General features: G+C 45.2%; 1 protein-coding gene across 1 annotated transcript in view; it reads left to right on the forward strand.

The window, feature by feature from the left end:
• Nucleotides 1-7401, forward strand: part of PSMA4 (proteasome 20S subunit alpha 4) — an 11936-nt gene extending 4535 nt beyond the window's left edge. Inside the window, exons 5-9 of the mRNA XM_004699712.2 lie at nt 1316-1393; nt 2399-2487; nt 2926-3056; nt 4839-4962; nt 6996-7401. Coding sequence (XP_004699769.2) covers nt 1316-1393; nt 2399-2487; nt 2926-3056; nt 4839-4962; nt 6996-7150 — 577 coding nt within the window. The 3' untranslated portion in view covers nt 7151-7401. The remainder of the gene's footprint in view (nt 1-1315; nt 1394-2398; nt 2488-2925; nt 3057-4838; nt 4963-6995) is intronic.
• Nucleotides 7402-15005: the final 7604 nt, after the last annotated feature.

Genomic DNA, 15005 nt, shown 5'->3' on the forward strand with positions numbered 1-15005 from the left:
TGGGGGTGGGGGCGGGATGCATTTTAATAAGATCCCCAGATGACTCTTTAAGAATTATGGTTTATATGTGGATTCTTCCCCTCCCTGCTTGGATAGTTTCATGGGCGTATAATTCACATATCATACAATTCAATAGCTCGGTCACATCAGGAAGAACTGTACAGTCCTCACCATTGTCAGTTTTTGAACATTTTCTTCATCCTTGTAATCATCATTATTAGTTAAATGTAAATTCTGATTTTTTTCCTGGGGTAGAAAAGCCAATTATCAGCAGGGGGTCCCTGCTTCACAGTCTAGTTTAGGGATTTTGTTGCATCCTGCTGAATCTTAACTAGTGAATGGGTCTTCTCCAGGTCTGGGGACCAGTTAGCCCAGCCCTGTACACTTAGCTCCTAGGGGGTACAAACAGTTCCTTTTCTTTGCTGCTGACCAAAAGGTTGGAGATTTGAATCCATGCAAAGCTTCCTCAGAAGGAAACGTCTTGGCGATTAACTCCTAAAGAACAAGCCACTGAAAAACCCTAAGGTGTACAGCCCTGCCCAGACCCCATGGAGTCCCCACGAGTTGCAGTCGATGCAGGAACAACTGGTGCTGTGCATGGCAGCCTGGCATGCAGGCCTTGGCCACTAACAGCTGGGTTTGCAGCTAACTCTCCCTTCGTGGTAGGCCTGGGGAAGACTGCCTGTGAAGGCCTTTTGAAGTCCTGTTCCTCTCACATAGCTACTGTTGGGCTACTCTGCAGTCGAGGGTGGGGCCCGGCTCTTGGAGAGCCGGGACAGCCCTGGAGGGGCAGGGCAAAGAAATGCACCCCATGGCATGAACCAAGCCTAGACAATGGAGGCAGCCTCGCAAACACAACAGAAGAGCATCACATCGTTGCTGTCTGACTGGCCAAACCTTCGCCTCTGCCTCCTGCTGAATCTTCGGGCTGTAGCTGCGCAGGGCTCATCCCTTACCTTGGGTGCAAGGCACTGATAATAAATACAGGGGAGTTTTGAAAGCTCATGGAGAGGTAGTAGTGAAAGATCAGGGGAATTTCCCACGAACTTTTTGAAGACCCTTGTAGACCTAATTGGGAACTGAAGGGTGCGTGCGTTTCTTTTTCATGTTGAATGGCAACACACTAAAGCCTCCTGCAAAGAGAAAATGTCTGGTGTTGGTCTGAAGGGGAGCCAGGTGTAAAGCAAGCATGGCGGGTTTCCAATTGAGTGGTAAAAGTAATACAAGTTGGGGTTGTGTAAATTAAAGTACTTGAATGCGTAAATACTGACAAGCATTTTCTCTGCTTACTGAGCAATCTCTTCATTTCTTTAAGGGACATGGCTTGTAGTGTGGCCGGCATAACTTCTGATGCTAATGTTCTCACTAATGAACTCAGACTCATCGCTCAAAGGTATGGTCCCAGTAGCATATTTAACAGTAGCTAGGTGCGATGTTTCCAAGGAGAACTCACTGTTGAAAAGGTTAAAGTCATTAACAATCTAGTAATTGAAAGAGAGTGAGCTTTTAAAAACCACACTTGTAAAGTATTAGCTATTGTAAAGATAATAGGATGTTGACATGTTCCCTTCTGTCTTCTTTTCAAATTAAAAGCGACCATGGTCCAAGGAGCTGCGGTCGTGTAGTGGGTTACTTGTTGGGCTGCTATTCAGAAATGTGCATACATGTATGTGGACAGAAGCTTGTAGAAGAACAGTAAGGCTGTTTTTTATATGCCCTGGTGGCATAAGGCGTTGAGTGTGAGGCTGCTAGCCACAAGATCTGCATTCCCACCCACCAGCTACTCCTTGTGAGAACGTTGACATGGTCTCTCCTATGAAGATTGACAGCCGTGGACCTCTTAGGGCGTGATGCTGCTCTGGCCTATGGGACCACTTTGAGGCAGAATCGACACGTTGGTGCTGCTGAGGTTGTGTTGTCCCAGTGGCATACGTTTCTTTTAATTAAGAAGTATTTACATTAACAATTTGATTGGCATGTAAGTCCAACAGTTCATAGTTAAATCACATCAAGAAGTGTTGTGCCATCATCTCTATAATCAGTTTTAGAATGTTTTCTTCATTTTTGTACTCATCGTTATTTGCTCCTTAAATTTCTTTTTAGAGGCTATCTTGCTTACATCCCAGTTGTGTTTTAATGGAACCCGGGTGGTGCAGTGGCTTAAGCGTTAGGCTGCTAACTGGGAGTTCATTGGTTCAAGCCCACCAGGCACGCCTCAGAAAAGATGGGGCAGTCAGCTTCAAAAAGATCCGCAGCTTCTGAAACCCTGTGGGGCAGTTCTCCACCCTAGAGGGTTCCTGGAGTTGGAATCGACTCAATGGCGGTGGATTTGAGGTGGATTATTTTTTTGGTGCCTGTGTTTTAGAGAAAGTAATATCCTAATCTTTTGAAATCTTAGGTATTTACTACAATATCAGGAGCCAATTCCTTGTGAGCAGTTGGTTACAGCGCTGTGTGACATCAAGCAAGCTTATACACAGTTTGGAGGTACTCATTTTGGAGAAATTTTATTTAAAATGTTCAATGAATTTTGAACTTTTAAGAGATAATTAAAAAGTCGTTAAACATTGAATAGGTAAGTAGATAGTACTTTGCATAAATTCCTGCTTTGTAAGCTTGACTGCCATATAGATTTTCATAAGTGGTTCCTAGGAGATTGAAAGGCCAAGGTAATACTTTCAAATTTGGAAACATTGCTTTTTGGGTAATAATCAGATTCAGCACTGGAGGCCAGAGGCTTTATTCTCTCCCCTGGCTATGTCCCAACCAGAGAAGCCAAGGTAGATTTTATGCAGAGCTTATCTGCCTTAGCCAGAGCACAGAGCACTTAATGAATGTTTCACTTCACAGACTGGTTTAGCCACCTGCCCTGCGCTCAAGTAACTGTGATACTAAACTGTTGCTAAGATTGCCTCTCTATTCCAGGAAAGCGTCCCTTTGGAGTGTCATTGCTCTACATTGGCTGGGATAAACACTATGGCTTTCAGCTCTATCAGAGTGACCCGAGTGGGAATTATGGAGGATGGAAAGCCACATGTATTGGAAATAATAGTGCTGTGAGTATTTTTGTAATGTTACAAGATGGGGAAAGTAGAGAGCCTAAACAGTATTTGAGAGAGCTACCTGAGCCTTAATGGAATGTGTGATTTTTATTAGTGACAAAGTTGCAGGTACTATTTATTCTACAGGGGTTTTCTGCCTGTTTTTATGATGAAAGACAATGTTAGTTCTCCATTAGAAGTTGTAGAAATACAGGTGTATGTTTTCCCCTTTCTTAGTTCATGAACCCCCGACTTTTTACTGTGGATCCCTGGTTAAAAATTCCCTTCATAGAGCATCAGGACTCCTCTTTCCAACTCCATCCTGTGTCTGCCCTATTTGTCATCCAAACTATCTACTTTACTGGGTATCTTGCCAATAATTCAGCCACTATTCTTCTGACCAAGCCCTATTCTTTTTTAAAAAAATCATTTTATTGGGGGCTCATACAACCCTTATCACAATCCATACATCATCCATTGTGTGAAGCACATTTGTACATTTGTTGCCATCATCATTCTCAAACCATTTGCTTTGTACTTGAGCCCTTGTTATCAGCTCCTCATTTTCCCCTCCCTCCTTGCTCCCCCCTCCCTCTTGAGCCCTTGATAATTTATAAATTATTATTATGTTGTCATGTCTTACACTGTCCGACATCACCCTTCATCCACTTCTGTTGTCCGTCCCCCAGGGAGGGGATTATATGTAGATCCTTGTGATCAGCTCCCCCTTTCTATCCCACCTTCCTTCCACCCTTCTGGTATCACCACTCTCACCACTGGTCCTGAGGGGTTCATCTGTCCTGGATTCCCTGTGTTTCCAGTTCCTGTCTGTACCAGTGTACATCCTCTGGTCTAGCTGGATCTGTAAGGTAAAATTGGGATCATGATAGTGGGGAAGCATTAAAGAATTAGAGGAAAGCTGTATGTTTCTTTGTTGCTGCACTGAATCCTGACTGGCTCATCTCCTCCCTGCTACTCTTCTGTAAGGGGATGTCCAATTGCCTACAGATAGGCTTTGGGTCCCTACTCCGCACTCCCCCTCATTTACAGAATAATTTTTTGTTCTTGGTGCCTGATACCTGATTCCATGGACATCTCGTGATCACACAGGCTGGTGTGCTTCTTCCTTGTGGGCTTTGTTGCTTCTCAGCTAGATGGTTGCTTGTTTATTTTCAAGTCTTTAAGACCCCAGATGCCAAGCCCTATTCTTAAGAGTACCGAAATGGAAAGGAAGAATCCCCATGTGGATGAAGCCTCTGTCGAATTCCCTCTGACCATTGACAGGGATGTGAATAGTCTTGCGCTCAGACTGAGTGCATTGGAAAGTGGATTACTTCCACCACCATCACCAGCCCAGGGAGATGCAGTCTCCTTTAGCAACTTACTTGGGCGTGTCCGTGATGGCAATCACCCTAATGGGGGTAGTAGCATAGTCATGAGTTAACAGCCTGCCTGCCTTGGGTAAACCTCGGGACCAACATGTGCTCCACTGTCTAATGTAACATACGTGTCCCAATCACAGTCCTTCATCCCACTTCGAGGATTCCACCAATAAATTGGGTTTGTTCATCTGCCGCTAACCATGTTCTTGGGACAGTTTTCTTTGACCCCGAATGTCCTCATTAAAGCTCTGTACCTCAGCAAACCCTTAGAGACCATTATGACCATGTACTAATGGTCTCCGTCACTTGGATGGTACGTCTGTACAGTTTCCTTGTCTCCTTTAGGACTTTTATAAGTGTTCTACTTAAAGAAAGACAGGAAAGGGAATTCTGTGTTAATTATCTGTTTCTGTAGGCAGCTGTGTCAATGTTAAAGCAAGACTACAAAGAAGGTGAGATGACCTTGAAGTCTGCACTTGCTTTAGCTATCAAGGTGCTGAATAAGACCATGGACGTTAGTAAACTTTCTGCTGAGAAAGGTAATTCATGTACTTGAGCAGCTGTGTGACACGGTGTAAGTTCGTGGAAACTCGGGGGTTAGGGAGGTGGCCTTTTACCTGGCTCCAGAGTAAGCGCAGTGGCCCTAAGGACTTGAGCCACAATCCCACAGTGTTTTTCAAGCTTAGTAACTTTTCTCACGATTTGTCATTCATGATGGCTGCTGTGTGTACAGGTAGTCCCCAACTAACGAGGAGGCTCCAGTGTGACAATTCCATCATAAGTCAGTTCTGACATTAAGTCAGAGGATTTTTTTCCCCCTTTAGTTTTCATTATCGTTGTCCTGTTATCAGTGTCTTTGTATGTCAGCATTGAACATCTGTGAACCAGATGTTAATAAGTGTGCTGTAACATTGTACGAATGGGTACCCCAATAGAACTGGAGTTTGTAGTATGCATTTTCCCCACTAGGCGAGCATCGAGCAACTCGCCTAGGAAGGTTCTCTCTGGTCACAGTGAATTTTTTCAAAAAAGCAGTTTCGCTCAAAACTTTTCTTGTGATGGCCTGTTGAAGAGAAATGCAAGTGGCTGTGAAATTTTGTTTCCTGTTCTGGAAAAATGCCACAGAAACTGTCGTGATGTTGAACACAGCTTAAAATGACAGCGGTACGGGAAAAATTCAAGTGTACGAGTGGTTTTCTCGTTTCAAAAGAGGTGAAATGTCGATTGATGACAAACTTCGTTCTGGACGTCCGTCAACTTCTGAACAGACGAAAATGTCAACTCGTGCATTTTGAATTCATTCCACCAGGTCAGACTGTTAAATCAAGCTTTATATTTAGAGATTCTGAAAAGATTGCGTAACAGTGTGCAACAAAAAAGGCCTGATTTGTGGCAGATGGGGGACTGGTTTTGCCACCATGACTGCACCTGCTCACACAGCCATCTCAGTGCTCCAGTTTTTGGCAAAAAACATCAAGCCTCTCTTGCCCCACGTACCTTACTCACCTGACTTCGCTCCATGAGACTTCTTTAAGTCCATGATTCCAGTTAAAGTATTTCGTTCATGTGTAAGTTGCATTGAGTGTATGGCCATGTAAAACATTTAAAATGTCTAACTTTTTTTAAAGTTATAATAAATTAACCTATTGGTTTTTGTTTTAAAAAGCTCAATCCCTGGTAGGAGACACTATTCAAATTTTTATTACACAAATAAATGTTCACCTTCAGGTATCAAGTCCACTTTTTTTTGCCTATAGCAATGGAAGCTGCTTTTTAAACAGGAATTTTAAAAAGCCTTTCAAAACCAAGCGCTATCATTTCATAGGTTCCCAAACTTATTTGATCTACTGCACCCTTCTCAGAAAAAAATTACTTAGTGCCCGCCCCCTTGGCATCTAAAGGGTATTGTGCTATGGCCCACAATCCAGGATAAAGTAGAGGTATCTGCCTTGCAGCCTCCCTGGAAAGTTCCAGCACTCCCCAGAGGAGGGCAGTATCTCCCATTTTGGAAAGCACTGTGTTATTGGTTGAAGATTCAGGACGACCCTTCAGAGGTTCCAACAAAGAAATTGTGGTCCCCTCTGGTTGTCAACTAATAGCAGGCCAGCAAGAGTGATTGGCTGATGTTATTTGTTCCAAACCCAACCCATTGCCATCCATTCTGACATGGCAACCTTGTAGGACAGGGGAGAGCTTGCCTGTACGATTTCCTAGGCTGTAAATCTTTATGGAAACAGCCTGCCTCATCTTTCTTCGACTGAATACCTAGTGGATTCAAACTGCCAACCATTTAGTTAGCTGCCAAGTGCTTAACCACTGTCCACCAGGGCTCCTTTTGTCTAAGGGAGGACCAAACAGCCGCTAAGGAGGTTAGAATAGAGAGGGAGCAGAGAAAAAATGTATACATAACTGAAAGTGGTTCCCATAAGTATGTGTGTGAGCTGTAATACGTATACAAGTAAGAGTGTTGTGGACGAAGGCCAGAGTGGGGCGAAGATTACATCAGGATTGCCTGTTAGGGTTGTTTGCTAGCATGCCTGCTTCTAATACACACCTGTGTGTTTATTGCTAGTGGAAATTGCTACTCTAACAAGAGAGAACGGAAAGACAGTCATCCGAGTCCTCAAACAAAAGGAGGTGGAACAATTGATCAAAAAACATGAGGAAGAAGAAGCTAAAGCCGAGCGGGAGAAGAAGGAAAAGGAACAGAAAGAAAAAGATAAATAGAAGACAGAGTCAGATTTTGTAACTCCACTTTGGGCACCACTTCGGTGTAAACGTTGTCCTAATGTTTCCCACTGAGAAAGGTGTGACTTTTTAAAAAACACATACAGGAGGAACTAGGACACGCCATCCCAAATTGGGCCCTTGTCCTTTATGTTCACTTGATGATGTTGTGGCAGTGATGATGATTGTTGGTCTTCATGGATATCTTACAAGATTTCTTTCTTTTTAAATAAAACTTGGAAGAGTAGAAATGGTTCGTTCACTGTGTGATTTAATTGTTAAAGATGTCAAGATTAATGGGGCCATTATCATGCTTTGTGCCTGCTGTGGCCACCCTCTCAGTTACTTTTAAGTGGGCTGTTAAAATAGACCAACATGTACATTATGAAAGGGGAGAGATGGGGATTGTGCATGAAGATTTCCTTTGCTACCCTTACCGTACCATCTTTTAAAAATAATTTTACCGGGGGCTTGTACAATTCTTAACACCATCCATCCATCCATTGTATCAAGCACATTTGTTAATTTGTTGCCATCATCATTCTCAAAACAGTTTTTCTGCTTGAGCCCTTGGGATCAGCTCATTTCTTCCTCTTCCTCACGAACCCTTGATGATTTATAAATGATTTTTATTTTATCATGTCTTACACTGTCCAACATCTCCTTTCACCCACTTTTCTGTTGTCCGTCCCCCAGGGAGAGGGTTATATAGAGAGCTGCTTTTCCCCAGGCATAAAGGGTTAGTGTTGAGCTGCTGCTGATGCCAAAGTGAGTGGTTCAAACCCACTAGCTATGCTGAGGGAGAAGAGATGAGACTGTCTGCTCCCATAAGGACTTACATTTTTGGAAACCCTGTGGGGCAATTCTACCCTGTCCTGTAAGATTGCTCTGCATCAGAGTGGACTTTGCGGCAGTGGGAGAATTGGGTACTAGTAGGGGAGGCCTGTCTGGTGAAAAGAAGTATCACATTCCCCTTCTGGCTGCTGACGGCCTTCTGTGTTAACTAGAAATCTGTTGTCAATACATATGTACAGAATGTTTGACAACCCTCATCATAACCCTAACCCTACTCGTAACCCTAACACTGTCCCTAATCCTCACCCTAAACCTAACCCTGGCCCTAACCTTTGCCCTAACTCTAAACCTGGCCTGAATCCTAACCTCAACCCTAGTCATAGTCCTAACACTCACCCGACCCTCACCATAACCCTAAACCTAACCTTGGCCCTAATCCTAACACTAACCCTAACCCTGGCCTTAACCCTAACTCTGGCCCTAAGCCTAACCCGAAACAACCCTAACTCTAAACCTGACCCTAACCCTAACGCCAATCCTAACGCTAACCCGGGGGTAACCCCTAACCTGACCATAAACCTAACCCTAACCCTGACCTTAACTCTAACCCTAACTCTTACCCAGGCCCTAACCCTAAACCTAACACTAACCCTGGCCCAAACGCTAACCCTAACTCTAACCTTAAACCTAACCCTAACCCTGCTGCTAACCCCAACAGTAAACCCAACCATATTCGAACCCTGGCCCTAACTCTAACCCTAACAATGTCTCTAACCCTAATCCTAATCCTAACCCTAACTGTAACCCCAACCCTAACCGTATCCATGGCGCTAACCTTAACCCTAAGCGTAACCCTGGCCCTAAACCAAACCCTAACCCTGGCTCTAACCCTAAACCTAACCATAACCCTGGGTCTAAACCTAGCCCTAACTTTAACCCTAACCGTACCCCTGGCCCTAAAACTAACCTTAGCCCTAACCCCAACCCTAGCCTTAACCTTAACCCTCACCGTAACCCTAAACCTAATCCTTACTCAACCTAACCCCAACGCTGGCCCTAACCCTAACCCTGTCTGTAACACTAACCCTAACTGAAACACTAAACATAACCCTAACCTTGGCCCTAAGCCTAACCTTAACCCTAACCCTAGCCCTAGCTCTAACCCTAAACCTAACTCTAACGCCAAACCTAACCGTATCCCTAACCATAACCCATGTCCTAACCCTAACTCTGACCCTGGGTAACCACTACCCTAACCATACACCTAACCCTAAATATAAAGCGAATCCTGACCCTAACGCTAACCCTAATCCCAACTCTAACCCTAACCCTGGCCCAACCCTAGTCCTAACCCTGACTCTGACCCTGGGGTAACCCCTACCCTAATCATAAACCTAACCCTAAATCTAAACCTGACCCTAACACTAACACTGACCCTAACTCTAACTCCAACCCTAACCCTAACCCTGGCCCGAACCTAACCTAAACGCTGGCCCTAAGGATAACCCTATCCCTGACCCAATTACTAACACTAACCCCAACCCTAACCTTGGCCTTCACCCTAGCCCTACACTTAAACCTAACCCAAATCATAACCCTTACCCTAACCCTAACACTAACCCTAACCCTGTCCTTAAGCCTAACCCTAAATCTAACACTAACCCTAATCCTAACCCTAACCCTGGCGCTAGCCCGAACCCATTTCCTAACCCTAACCCTAACCCTAACCCTAACCCTGGCCATAACCCTACCCCTAACTGTAATCCTAACCCTCACCCTCACCCTCAAACTGCACCTTTCCCTCCCCCTAACACTAACCCTAACACTAACCCTAACCCCAATCCTAACCATAAACCTAATCCTAACCCTAAACCAGACCCTAACCATAACCCTAACTCTAAACCCTAAACCTAATCCTAATCCTAACCCTTACCCTAACACTAACCTTTACCATAACCCTAACACTAACACTGGCCCTAACCCTAAAGCTAACCCTAACCCTAATCCCAGCCCTAACCTTAACCCTAAATCTAACCCTAACCCTTAACCCCGTCCCTAAATTTAAACCTAACTCTAACCCTACAAACCCTGGCTCTAACCCTAACATAACCCTAACCCTAAAAGTAACCCTAAATCTAACCCTAAACCTAACACTAACCTTAGCCCTAACCCTAAGGCTAACACCAACCTTAATCCTCATACTGTCTAACACCAACCTTAACCCTAACTCTAACACTAACCCTAAATCTAACCTTAAGTCTAACCCCACCTCCAACCCTAACCCTAAGTCTTATATCAACCCTAACACTAATCCTAAGTCAAACACCAAACCTAACTCTAACTCTAATCCTATTTCTAACAAGAAAACTTAACCCTAACCCTAATTCTAACACCAACCAAAACCCCAACCCTAACCATAACCCTAAGTCTAACAACAACCCTAACCTAACCGTAACTCTAACCCTAAAGCTAAAACAGCCTAACCGTAACCCTAACCCTGAATTTAAGACCAATCTTAACCCTAACCGTAAAATTATCCCTAACCACAAGTTTAACACCAACCAGTACCCTATCCTTAAACCTAACCATATGTCTAACACCAACCCTAACCTTAAACCTAAACCTACCATGAATCCTAACACTAACACTAACCCTGTCTAACCCTAATCCTATACCTAGTCCTAAACCTAACCTTAAGCCTAACATAAAGTGACCAGATTGAAAGCGGGACACCATTGATCAGGGGTGGGGTGGGAGTGGGGTGGGGAAGGGGCCGGGGGCCGGGCGGTGTTTTTTTCATTAAAATTTTGGTCTATATGGACCAAATAGACCGTTCCCCAACTAGCTTGTTGTGCGCTCTTTCCAAAAATTGGGACTTTTTAAAAACACCAAAAGTCAGGACTGCCCCGCCAAAAGTGGGACGTCTGGTCACCTTAGCCTAACCCCAACCCCAACCCTAGCCCCAAGGCTAACACCAACCCTACCCCTATCCCTAAGTCAAACACCAAACCTAACTCTATGGCCAGCACTAACCTTACTTCTAACACTAACCCTAATTCTAACCCTAGGCTAACACCAAACCTAACCCTAACCCTAACCAAGTCTAACACCAAGCTTAACCCAATCCTGAAGTCAAATTTTACTGACTAACATACTTTTGTGTTAGTCAATGCAGTTGCGAAGCACAGGTACCTCCACGCTGGACCGTTTCCCCTAGACTCATGAATTCCGGAAGATAGAGTGGAACGGAAAGGTTTCAGGAGAACGGGAAGCTTCAGGGGCAACACTGATGGGGTGAAAAGAGACTCCTCGAGGCGCGCTTGCGCTGAAGACACAGCGCGCTGCAGGTGCCGTGTTTCCCTCAGGCGCTCCGCTAGGAGAACCCTGTTCAGAATTCTAAGGAAACTCCGCCAAACTCACTGAAGTTCACTTTTCTCCAGAAACAGCAACGTCTCTAGGAAAGCTTGTTCTGTGACACCTGAACTTAGGTTTTTCAGTACAACCATACCTCAGGCTCACTTGCCCTCAGGCGCTGGAAGTGCCACGACTCAGCATTTAAGGCCACGAGGCCAAACTCACTGAAGTTTGTCCTGTGACTTCTGAACTTCCACCATAGAGAGTGAACCTGCACCAGTCACCGTTTTCCTTAGACCCATGAAACTCCTAACGGTAAATTTGAACTCAGAGAAATGCCACTGTCAGAGGCTCCATTGAACAGAGAGGCAGGCGAACCTTTCTTTGGGAGACAGCTTTGTGGTGAAACACCTGAACTTGCATGAAAGAAAGGTAAGGAATCTTAACGGGCCAAGGTTGATCTGAGAGAAATGAAGCTGCTGGGTGTACCATTGTTCTGCCAAGCAAGCATCTCAGTGAGGCCATGCAGTAGTGAGCACAGACACCTTTGGGTCCACCGGGCCCATAAAGCACGGCATCCATCAAAGGCACTGGCGAGCAGAGAGAGCCGAAACTGCTGGAAGCCTTGTTGTACAGAGGCACGTGAACCTCCCAGAGGCAAAGTGTCTGTGAAACAACTGAACGTCCATGGCAGAGTTTTCAGGAGACACGAATTTCACGGGGCAACATTGTTCTGAGAGAAAAGACACTACCGGTGGCCACGTTTCAACTAAGGAACATCACGCTGCAGGAGCTCGGGTGCCCTCAGCCGCTAGAAGTGCCAGGACTCAGCATTTTCAGGAAACTCCACCAAACTCCCTGGAGTTCCGTCTCCCAAGTTAATTTTGTTCTGAGACTTCTGCACTCCCACGGTACAGAAGCAACCTGACGATTCACCGTTTCCCTTACACTCATGAATCTCCAGAGGGTGAAGTGGAACCCAGAGAAATGAAACCGCTGGAAGCCCCACTGAGCGGAGGCTCCTTCCCCTCAGAGAGGCAACTTTGAACTTGTGTGCCAAAAAGTTTTCTGGAGAATATGGATTCTTCACGGGGCAATGTTGATCTGAGAGAAATTAAACAACTAGAGGTATGCTTGTTCTGAGCAACATACATTTCCATAAGCCAATGCAGTTGGGAAGCACAGGGACCTGCACGATTCACCATTTTCCTAAGACCCATGAAGCTCCAGGAGTTAAAGTTGAAGGGAGAGAAATGCAACGGCTAGAGGCTCCGTTGAAAGGGGTAGGTGAACCTTCAAAATCATGTGTCTCAACTACATTGACTCATGTAGCTTCATGTGTCTAAAGACCTGTACGACATGGAAATTCAGGTGTCTCAGAGCATCATTGCCCCATGGAGTTTCAACTGTTCAGGAAACTGTGCTACAAGGGCTTTGAGCATTTTCTCTTCTCTCAGAAACACACTGCCTCATGGAGATTCATGGGTCTAAGATAAAACAGTGAATCGTGCAGCTTCCTGGGTCTCTGAACTCCATTGATTCATGAAGGTTCGTGTGTCACAAAACCACTGTACCTTTTGCAGGGTCATGTAGCTGGACAGAAGTGAACTTCACGGGGTTTCCCTGCATTTCCATAAAATGGAGATTAATGGAATTCGTGAGCTTCGGGGCAAATGTGCTCCTTGAGGATGATGTTTGCAAGTACAACAGCACCTCCTGCAAGTAATTTCTTTTACTTCAGAATTACATTGCGTCTTTGAGATTCATGGGTGTATGGGAAAACTTTGGATCCTGCAGATTTCTCAGTTCAGGCGTGCCTCCTGCAGTTTCTTTTCTCTCAGAACAATATTGCCCCGTGAAATTTGTGAGTCCCCTAAAAACTCTTGGAAGTTCATGGAAGTTCAGTTGTTTATTTTCCACAGAAACATGGCATCTTTGCAGTTCAGTGATGATTCCAGAAATTTCATTTCTCTCAGTTCAATTTTACTTTTTTTAGATTCCTAAGTCCCAGGTGAACAAGCAGGTTCCTGTGCTTCCCTACTGCAGGACCTCACGAAGATGTGTTTATAAGTTCAATGGTACACCCAGCACTTCTCTCAGATGAACCCTGCCCTGTGAAGATGCCTTATTCTCATGAAAATTTTTTGTTGGGGAAGCTCAGGTGTTTCACCACCAAGTTGCATCTCAGAGGTTCATCTGCCTATGTTCAATGGGGCTTCCAGCAGTTTCTTTTCTCTCGGTTCCACTTTACCCTCTGGAGATTCATGTGTCTAAGGAAAACAGTGAATCGTCCAGGGTCACGCTCTATTGTGGAAGTTCAGGTGTCACATAAAAAACTTTACTAGAGAAGTTGATATTTCCGGAGAAAAGTGAACTTCAGTGAGTTTGGCTGAGTTTCCTTACCATTCTGAATCAGCCAAGTGCCTGAGAGAAACACAGCTCTGGCAGCATGCTGTTTCTCTAGTGCAAGCTTGCCCCCAGCAGTCTCTTTTCCCTCAGATCACGATTGCCCCCTAAAGGTACCTTTTTCTCTTGAAAACTTTCAGTTCCATTTTATCTTCTGGAGACTCACGAGTCTAAGGAAAACGGTCAGTCGTGGAGGCACCTGTGCTTCTCAACTGCATTGACGAACGGAAATTTATGTTAGTCAGTACAACCATACATCCAGCAGTTTCAATTCTCTGAGTTCAACATTACCTTCTATGGATCCAATGGTTTCGGAAATCGGGGAATATCGCAGGGTTCTTGTGTTTCACTACTGCATGGCCTCACGGGGATTTTGGTATTTCAGTACAATGGTACTTCCAGCTGTTTCCTTTCTTTCAGGTCAACGTTTTCCCGTGAAGATTCCTTATTCTCATGAAAACTTTTCATGGTGGAAGTTCAGGTGTTTCACCACCAAGTTACCTGCTCAATGGTGCTTCCAGCTGTTTAATTTCTCTGAGTTCCACTTTGCCATCTGGAGATTCATGGGTGCAAGGAAAACGGTGCATCTTTTTTTTCTTTCTGGGTATAGTGTACTTTATTGATGGTACATGACAAGGTGGAGTTCTCTAAGCCCCTCCCCTTCCTTCAGGGGGTCTGGATGGAATATTCTCAGTGTGTTGGGGGATTGAATTAGGGGGAAAGACTCCCCAGCAGCTGAGGGTCTCTCTTCCTCTAGCGCTGTTGCTGGGGCTGGTGGTCCAGGGGCCTCTTACTCCTTGGAGGCCATGTGGACCATGAGGTCCACCACTCTGTTGCTGTAGCCAAATTCATTGTCATACCAGGAAATGAGCTTGACAAAGTGGTCGTTGAGGGCAAGGCCAGCCCCAGCATCAAAGGTGGAAGAGTGGGGGTCACTGTTGAAGTCACTGGAGATAACCTGGTCCTCAGTGTAGCCCAGGATGCCCTTTAGGGGACCATCGGCCCCCTGCTTCACCACCTTCTTGATGTCATCGTACTTGGCAGCTTTCTCCAGACGGCAGGTGAGATCCATGACAGACACATTGGGGGTGGGGACACGGAAGGCCATGCCAGTCAGTTTCCCATTCAGCCTGGGATAACCTTGCCCACAGCCTTGGCAGCGCCAGTAGATGCGGGAATGATGTTCTGAGCAGCCCCATAGCCATCACGTCAGAGTTTCCCAGAGGGGCCATCCACAGTCTTCTGGGTGGCAGTGATGGCATAGACTGTGGTCATGAGTCCTTCCACGATGCCAAAATTG

Source organism: Echinops telfairi, unplaced genomic scaffold (genome assembly GCF_000313985.2).
Source record: "Echinops telfairi isolate 266 unplaced genomic scaffold, ASM31398v2 ScPeMD7_7475;HRSCAF=8513, whole genome shotgun sequence".
Taxonomy (NCBI): Eukaryota; Metazoa; Chordata; class Mammalia; order Afrosoricida; family Tenrecidae; genus Echinops; species Echinops telfairi.